The sequence below is a fragment of the Montipora foliosa genome, chromosome 9 (assembly GCF_036669935.1).
Source record: "Montipora foliosa isolate CH-2021 chromosome 9, ASM3666993v2, whole genome shotgun sequence".
NCBI classification, from domain to species: Eukaryota; Metazoa; Cnidaria; class Anthozoa; order Scleractinia; family Acroporidae; genus Montipora; species Montipora foliosa.
Window position 1 is genome coordinate 22,565,724 of NC_090877.1, and position 9,421 is coordinate 22,575,144.

General features: G+C 41.2%; 1 protein-coding gene across 1 annotated transcript in view; it reads left to right on the forward strand.

The window, feature by feature from the left end:
- Positions 1 to 2,843: 2,843 nt before the first annotated feature.
- LOC137970707 (uncharacterized) overlaps positions 2,844 to 9,421 on the forward strand; it is a 6,792-nt gene continuing 214 nt past the window's right edge. Inside the window, exon 1 of the mRNA XM_068817242.1 lies at positions 2,844 to 9,421. This exon is cut by the window's right edge and continues 214 nt beyond it. Coding sequence (XP_068673343.1) covers positions 3,431 to 5,023 — 1,593 coding nt within the window. The 5' untranslated portion in view covers positions 2,844 to 3,430 and the 3' untranslated portion in view covers positions 5,024 to 9,421.

Consider the following 9,421-nt stretch of genomic DNA (forward strand, 5'->3'; position numbering starts at 1 on the left):
TTAGTGCCCATCAAGAATCGTTCTCGGGCACCGTACTCGGGCACCAAGTGTGAACGCAGCCTTACAGGCTTGTCGCACTCGCTTTGGAAATTGTTGATTACGCCAACTATGTGAGTTACTTTTTCCTTTACTGTAATTCCTCTTTACGTTTTTTCAACCACATATTTCAGTTTCTCAGTGACGCAAAACAGATCGAAAATCCATCACTCTATCTATACTGAAAACCTGTCTTGCAACATGAGACAGCGTATTACTTCAGCCTATTTATAAAAGCCCTGGCCTTTGCAAGCTCGAGTGCTGTTGTCAGTTAATACGTCAAAAACAGCACTTGTATCGAGTAATCTCCTTGCGCGCGTCTGCCATAGCTCTCCTTTCGTTGATTATAAAAAACTGTTAAAGACGCCTCTTTCGCTGATTTTTTAGTCAGAGATTTTAAATTTTGCCATTAGCTTTACATAACTACACTACATTTTAGCTTTGTAAAATCCTAGATACTTGAGTTGATGGTGTTACTTGGCAAAGCCCTAGGCACCCTTTCAGGGGCACCCAACGTCAATTTTCGGAAAATATCTGTTCGGAAAACGATTTTAGAACTAGAATTTTCGAAACCTTTGTTGAAAAATTTCTTGCTCGCCTGCCTGTCCTAGGATTTTCGAACATCTAAAAAATGGTATAATTGCCTATTTTTAATGGAGTTTTACCCTAAAAAGGTCACCTAGATATTTCGGGAGCTTTTTTCTGGCTGAAATTTTCGAAAATGTAAGTTTTGATCCCTATAATTTCGGATCACTAGACTTTCAGCTAGGAAATCCGAGCAGATGAAAAATTTTTAGGGGATAAAAATATGGCTATATCTACCCTTTAAATACTAAAATGCGTTTAACAATGCTATGTTTAGTGCTTTTGAACTATATTGCCGTTGGGTGCCCCTGACCCTTTGGGAGCTATGCTACGCCGAATGTGACAAAATATCAAGTCCGCTAAAAATAAAACAAGTCACACCATTTAATAATCAAGTTGCCAACAATTAGCATCAATTTGTTTGTTGACCAAATCAAATTCCTCGCAATTTTAATATGTCACTTCTCTTGTAGTGCAATTCATGTATTCAAGGCCCGCGCATCGAATGTCAAGCTCGATAATTTCAATTCAAGATGCTTGTTTTATAAATCAAGAAGGGAGAGAATAGTTTTTGATCAATTGTATTTTCGAGGGGGACTGAACATCTGTGGCAAAATGATTAAACGCGAGTAAATCTGAGCGAGACAGTGGCCGCTGGAAGTATCGAGGATCTTGGTCTACAGGCGAATCTTTCACTCAGCCCAAGCACAGGAATACTCGTTCCTCGCATGTCGCTATAACTTCACCCAGTTCCCGAAGTTGTGAAGAGTAACTCGCTCAGAGACCCAATTGCGAATGATCAGCAAAATGAAGCACATCTACAACAAGCAGTTTGAGTAACCAATATAATCCACCAGGGCCCGGTTGTTCAAAAGCCGATTAACGCTAATCCCAGATTAAAAATTAACGAAGGAGTTTATTTCTCTGCTCCAAGTGCTGTTCAACGCTGGTATTTGGCAAAACTGTACATTGGAAGAAGCCAATCTTGAAAACCAAAAATAAGCAAAAGAAGCTTTCACCAAAAAGTTAAAACTTGAAACAAAAGTTTACGCTAATCCTGGATTAAGTTAATCGGCTTTCGAACAACCGGGCCCAGAAAATTATGGCTACAAAAACTGACAACAGGAGACATTAGGGAGTTTAAGAAACCAAGAAGGCTACGGCGACGAAAACGTTTCTTCAAACTATTAGCTTGAGCTATCCTGAGTGCTAAGTGTTTCAAGGCGTTTCCATCTTGTTTATGTTTTATAAGATAGGCGAAGTATTCGATAACCAGAATCGTACGAACGGATTTGAAACAAAGAGAAAGAACAAAAGATTGACTGTTTGTTGTCCATGTTATCGTCAAAACCCGAAAATTGGTCATTTCACGTTGTTGTTTTGATGAGTACGAGAGAGAAATGCCTTACAAAAATGCGTGCCGCACGTGCAGCATGATAACTTCTTCCTCTTTTAGGGCCTGTTTAATTTATAAGAGGCGAGCCAGCCCTGTTAGACGGGCTGGCCCGGTAAAAGGGATGAAGTGTTTATATGGACGATTTCAGCCAGGTTTACCGGGATGAATTTTAGGAATTTGTTTACGTGTCTTGTAACCGTCAAAGTCACGCATGGGGTACCTGGTGAATTTTCTTGCTTTGACGTTCGAAACGAAAGGTTCATTTTAGCGCTAGCAAGTACGGAATGGCATTTTAAAACAAAAGATGCAAAAATAATCCGGTGATTATGCAAATTCGACTACGTTTTCAAGGCAACCCACACGTCATGACAATTTTTCATCCCAGCAAACCGGGCTGGACCGTTTATATGAGAATTTTGCAGCCTGGCTTGCCGAGATCTCCGTAGCTCGGACCGGGATCTCGGCAAGTGGGCCAGCCCGCCTTCTGGTATAAACGAACCGAAATTTTACTAAATAAAAACAGGCATGAGCCGAGATCTTGGCAAAGGGGGCCTAGCCGGACTGGCCTGCCTCATATATTAAAACAGGTGACTTACTGTTTTTTGGTGTTGTCGTTGCCGTAGCAGTCGTCATTTCTTAAACTCCCTATTGGGACGATAAACGGGTTGCCCGCCATTACTGGAACAGTTCCCCTCGAAAATAGAATTGATCAAAAGCTATTCTCTCCCTTCTTGATTTATAAAACAAGCATCTTGAATTTAAATTATCGAGCTTGACATTCGATGCGCGGGCCTTGAACAAGAGAAGTGACATAAATTGCGAGGAATTTGATTTGGTCAACAAACAAACTGATGCTAATTGTTGTCAACTTGAGTGTTAATTGTGCAAGTTGTTTTATTTTTTAGCGGACTTGATATTTTGTCACGTACGGCGTAGCATAGGGAGCTTTCGACAAGAAATGCACTGAAAACAAAGCCGGTATTCGTATATTGAATCTCACAATTAAGAAGAAAACCGATCTCACATGGAAAGTAATATTATTCATCTGTGACAAGAGTTCGTCACATCACGCAACGTGACGTAGGGTTAACCCAAGGTGACTCAGTGTGCAAAGGACTTCATTTCCCGGAATTGCTGAGTTTCAGAGTTCTTGCTGCCTGAATGGTCTCTCGGAATCATAGGATAATTGTTCTCAATTAGATTTCGCTTACGCGGCTTACTGGTGGTGTAAATAAGCTGACAGATGGTAAATGAAGCTGCTTTTTCCGAGAAGTCTGGTTCACTTCCTCTCGCAGTTTCGCAAATTGAATTTGCTATTACGCAGTTAATATTCGAAGCTTTCAAGCTCATTTTCAGAAGAAAGGATCTCAGAAAGCGAAGTTACAGGGTAAGCGTGTTTCGTCGAGGACAGAAATGGCTGGAACTCCATTCTCCCTTGAGGGATTGCTTGTTTATATCAGCGAAACGTTTACTGCAGGAGTTATTCAGTCCTATCAAGGGCAAGGAGTTCTCGAAGAAGCTCCGTTAATGCCACGGCAAGATCTTTTGGAGGATTTTAAGTTTGGCGGTGAGAGTGATTTGGTCTTTCAGGAATATGACCCTCCTGAAGGTGACAACAGCAAAATGGCTTGGAAGGAATCGCGACCGATAACATGGTGGCAGTCACTCTGGAAAGCCATGAAGCACGCATTCTTCATTCAGATTGTTGGTGGTATAGCTCTGGGATCCATAGCTATTTTAATAATGGTTTTAGATTTTAATACAGTTGATGTTTGCTTCGATATGCAGTCCTCAAACTGGACGGCCGTCCCTAAAGGTACCCAGGCGATCATAGTGACAGCTGCTACCTCTGAAGCATACGTTGTTCAATTGTGGAGTTTCCTTGTTGTGCTGTGTTTGTTTCGTTGGCCTTTGATCAAGGAGCTTAATCTGCTGGTCCTTAATCTCCTTGGTGCTTTTTTGGATTCATGTTACCGGCTTTCCTTGCAAGTGTACGACATTTACAAGAGGTCTTGGATGTCATTTCCTCTTAACGGCCTTTTTGTCGTCATCTTATTAATGAATAGCGTACTCATCGGCAGAAAAATAGCAAAGCAAAGCCACAATGGACGACGTAGAAGAATTAGGAAAACTCTTGAGGTTTCTGCAATGCTGGTGGCCCAGTTTGCTTTTGGAATCCCTATAACTTTCGTTTTGGTGTATCTGTTGATTCCTTTGTATGGCCGGGCTACAGAGACGTACAGAGCTATAATTGCTGGAGGGTTGCCTCTTGTCACGGCTGCACCCAAGGTGATCGTACGGCTCGCTGCACAAAGAATCGATTTTCTTCATCCCGGAGACGCGCATGTGTTGCTTGCCGTGCTGTACAGTGCGTCCGCCATAGTTTTTCGCGTCATGCAAGCCGAGTTGTCGAATCTTCGTCTTTTTATTCTTCTTAGCATTGCGCATGGAGCGATAGATCTATTGGAAAGACTGACCATCGTTATTCGCGATTATTTGTGGTACTTTATTTACAAGAAGCTTCAACAATGTGATTTAGGGACTACACTGAATGCAGAGCGATTTCGCACACCACGGAGCATGCGTTTTGTTGCCGACATGAGTATCCAGATGATTTTGGGTGAGTCGACATCACTGATAGCGGCGGTTGGTTTCATTCAGCTTTACAATTTCATGTATAGTGACCCGTCCTCTTCGAACATGCACTTCGTAACCCAGTTCTTTGTTCGTGTCTCAATTGCCTTGAGCATTGATTTCTTTTTTAATACGTTCTCCTTGTGGCTGCAAATGTCTTACTTAAATATAGCAGTCGTGCAAGTCTGGAGAAAGAAATGGCGAAAGCACATGCTGATTGGCTTGATTATTACAACTCTAACGTTGTGCTACTTTACAACTCATTTGTTTGCTGTTGTAGAGGCCAAAAACAGTCAAAAAACTAAGGCACATGATTCCAGTTGCGCGGGACCTTTTGCCAAATTTCGTTTAATGCTGGAGTCAGATCGTTAGCTAACTATTTAGACGTGGGTTTTACCTATTTTGGTTGAGCATGCACTGGTTTCCAAGGGTGAGAGGTCATGGGGACTGGACCGACTAACACTCAGGGACTTACAATCAGTGGCAAATGTCTTGGGACACTAACCGTTTGAAGTTTGTTTTCTTACTGGGTGTGAATAATTGCCCCCTTGCCCCAAGACAATGTTGCCAATAGTGAACAGACTTCTGCTTTTCTGTTTCATGCAACATTAATTGGGATTGAAATTGCCTTCTATTTTGAAGCTTTTATTGGTTATGCTTAGTTTCTGACGTCTGAGAGGTTTTCAGGCCCATCCAGGCGTTAGCATCCCAACAACTTTTGCCATTAATTGTAGTTCACGATGTTCAGAAGTGCGAGTAATTAGATTCGAGCCCAATTTTGATCTCCAACACGAAGTGTCCCTTTAAGTCGAAGCATTTGCTGCTTATTTCTAACAGTAAAATTAGGGTAAACGTTAACGTCATTTTTAGTTCAGGGCCGGCAAATGCAGCATGTTATCCTCACTTGAGGATAACATAACATTTGCTTATTTGCAAAATGGCGTTCGTCTAATTCTTGTATTTCTGGATATATCTGACTTAGCTATGGTATATTTTTCTCCTATAATTACGACGATGAACCATTTGTCCAGTCTCATAACACTAATGCCAGTTCAAATAGGTTAGCAGACGAAGCACTTGGTTTGGGTGCTCTTAAGGGGCTAGTTTCTAAAGAAACTGTGGTGCTGCGTCGGTGGGGAAGTAGTATACAAAAATTTGGTATTGTCAACGGAGATGATAATGTAAATTGACCACCGTACAGGGATTCTAAAAGCTGACGTTTCGAGCGTTAGCCCTTCTGAGAGCGAATCGAAAAATTCGCTCTGACGAAGGGGGCTTTTAGAATCTCTGTACTGTAGTCAATTTACATTATCATCTCCGTTGATAATACCAAATTTTTGTTTTGGAATATTTTTAGTTTTGGAATGGAATGGAATGATAGTGGTTTACACACCGCACATATCACATCAGTTTCATGGCGTTTTCAGTTCTCGGGGGTCTTCCCCCCCCCCCCCCCTCCCACTCTTTACGAGTAGTGTGTGGGTTCTTTAACGTCCCACAGAGTTGGTCAACAGGAACGAATGTGGGACGGGAGCTACGGTTTACAGTCCTTGTTGGCTCTCAGTCTATCCGGGTTGTCCGGTTTTCCCATCTTCGGAAAAACCAACACTGCCAAATTCCAATTCGATCCGGAATGCGCGGACACTTTCTGCTCAGTTATTTTTAAGACCTCGAGTGTTAGTCCGACCAGGGTTTTGAATCCACGATGTCCCGCGCGAGAGTCCGATGCTCAGTTAACCAACTGAGCCACCGGTCGGTGCTCTGAGGAAAAGCTGATAAGATATTAAGCAGTAGTGTTGCAGATCAAGTATACTGGGTGTTACTTGGTATTGCAGAAGCTACAATTTTTTTTACATGTTTTACATTTGTTGTTTTGTACCTTATCGATCTGTTGTTTTATTAAGCCGGAAAATTATCTGGCACTCCTAATATTTACACAACATATGGGACTCAAAGGTTGTTCTTACAGAGAAGTTGGCGTGAAATTCGTGGGAATACTTGCTTCTTCCTTTCTTCGGAGGGGAGAAGGGTGGGGTAGTGGGTTAGTAGACAATGCTTTTCAAAAGGTGTGTGTTTGGGTGATGTAGCAGCTCTCGTTAGGCTCGCTACTCTAGCCAAAAACAAAAGACTAAACAATTGAATCAATGACAGACTTAAAAACAATAGAAGGTGCTTACAATACCACACAATAGCTGGTTGCTAGAGCTGCTACACTACTGGGGTGTTTTGCTTACGCCTGTGGTCCTGTGTTATTTTCATATTCTAATTGGATTTAAGACTTAAACAACATGATCTCTTCTCTAAATTAACTAAAGTGCCTACTATGATAAAAAAATCACGTCCTTTTTTTCTTCAGATTTTGAAAGTGTGTTTACTTAACACCGGACTGGCAAAATTTTGAGCTTTGATATTTATCCAAAGGCCGTTTACTTTGAGTGTAAGTTTTGGATTTCACGGTCCGCCATTACTCACTTTCAAAACTGACCGATTGGACCTCAGAGGGTTGGTTCCAGGGAAAGGTGACGTCATTTACTCACTAGCTTAAATTTCATCGTGTAAATGCAGCTTATTGTATATGCAAAACGCGATTTTAAAAGTCTGAAAGCTCCCTGCATATCAATTCTGCCGCGTACAGACGCATTTCATTTTTAAACTAGTGCAACTTTGACGTCATTTTGTCCTCGATCCAGCTCTCTCAAGATCTTAAAGTTAGTGATGGCGGACCATCAAATCGGAAAGTTCCAGTTACAACTAGTAATAGCTATCGCTAAGTGCCAACGAAACAGTCAATATAATACATAGTTTGCAGATTTGTATCAGAGTTCCAAAACACGAAACAGTAGTTGTAATTTTTTTATTTGAAAGTGCTGCAACTCAACTTATCTAGTTAACACTAATACAATGTAGATGTCGACGTGTTTTGCAAATAATATGGAAAGTACCACCCTGCAAGCAGAGCCTTTCTTTTGCTTGCTCGATTTTGGCGTTCTCGAGAAAGGCTCTGCATGAATCGAGTATGATCTTTATTGAATATGCGCTGCATGTTGCCAGGATACAGTCTCGAACCCAAGCCTAATATGCCAGATCTCGCCGCCATCTTGGTTTTTCATGGTACAGCGGGCTCAATTATAACCATCGGTTTTGTCACTAAACGGACGCTCGCACTGGAATAACTGGTTTGACGAGAGAAAACAAGATTGATTAGTCCAGAAACTCGGGCTGCGGCGGCTTCAAAGAGTTGACGAGATTCGGGCAGAGCCTACTTTTCTCCTCCTCAGTGTAGAAAAAGACAAAAGGAGGCTCTGCTCGCAGGGTGGGAAAGTACTACTGTAAATTTTAAACGGCCGTAATTTTAACAGGAATATATGTTGTCGTTTAATTTTGTTTTTGGTTTGAAAAGTTCATTTTTGTTCAAACCAGTTTAAATTTTTCAAACTGGTTTAATTTTTATAGAACACTGCCCATTTTTGGCGTCTTGCCCTTATTTTGAGCAAACTTGGTGCAAACAAAACATTGTTTTGGTTGTGCTAGCGTGACTGGAATTGTCAAGAACGTTCTCGGAACGTCGCTCCTTTGCAACCTCGCCTTTTTGTTGCACGCTGGCCAAACAACACTGCATTGTTAATGTTGGTGCAAAAAAAAGGTACAAAGCAAAACTAAGTTAGAACATGGTATAGCTTTTGTTTTAGTTTTTAGAATTTAATCAAAGTGGTGCTTTCATCGCGAAATCTTGGTTGCGTACAAGTAAAATGTTAAGAATAGAAACAATTGCTAAAAACTTCAAAAGTTTCTGGTCACTTCAAGTACGCACGTGCGTATATGCGTATAGGACGCTACGTGCCTGGGAAGTAAAGTGGGAAAGGTTTAAATTCTAGATAAGGCGGGTATTAAAAGCTAGAAAAGGTGCTTTTTAATGAAAGTATCTCAACAATTTTGCAACTTGTTGTAGCTTGTTAGCAAGTGCACTTGTCAAGGAAAAAATTGACACATTGCAGAACTTGCTCGTCTGTACGGGTCGACAAGGACAATTTGTCAAGAAAATTGAGAAATGGCGAGCGCACAGCGGTCTTGTTCTTGCATGCACCACGATCAAAAAACGAGAATGGCGCCCCATGGTTTGTTTTTTGTCGTCCGCTGTGTAATTGCATTGCTGGCTACAGTGAAAACGTGTCAAAGAAAACTTGTTAATTCGTTCACACCAGCAAATAAGACTTGAAAAGGCAAAACTCGTCAAAGAAAACTTGTCGTTCATACGCATGAGCATATGAACATTGTCAATGACACTTGTAAAGGAAAAATTGTTCCTGTGTAACCGGCTTAAGGTAGGGACACTACCTGCACTTTAGTAATTAGGGTTAAGCTCTCAATTAGGTTTACGCATTTATTTAAACCGGTTAGCATTTCAGGAGGTGTATGACAACTGCAGACTGCCTACAAACAGCGATGATAAACAGTATTTAAGTCTAAGCACCCATTTTAAAACGGTTAGCTTTTACTTCGAAGTAGGGTTAGTCTGCAAGTATCAGACACCGCATTCCAGGTAAGGGATTGGCACGCATTATAGTGATTGGAGTTATCTGCAGCGTTCAGTCTAAAACAACCGTTGTCTTGGTTTTTGGGTTAAGAATATTGGTTCATGGTTGGTGGAAGTAAAGTATTCTTTCACATGTAGGATAAAGGGGTTTAGTTTGTAAAGAAGCTGTGGTGCTGTGTCATTGGGAAAGTGAAATAAAGAAAAGGATTTATCTACTGAGTTGATATGGTAAATTA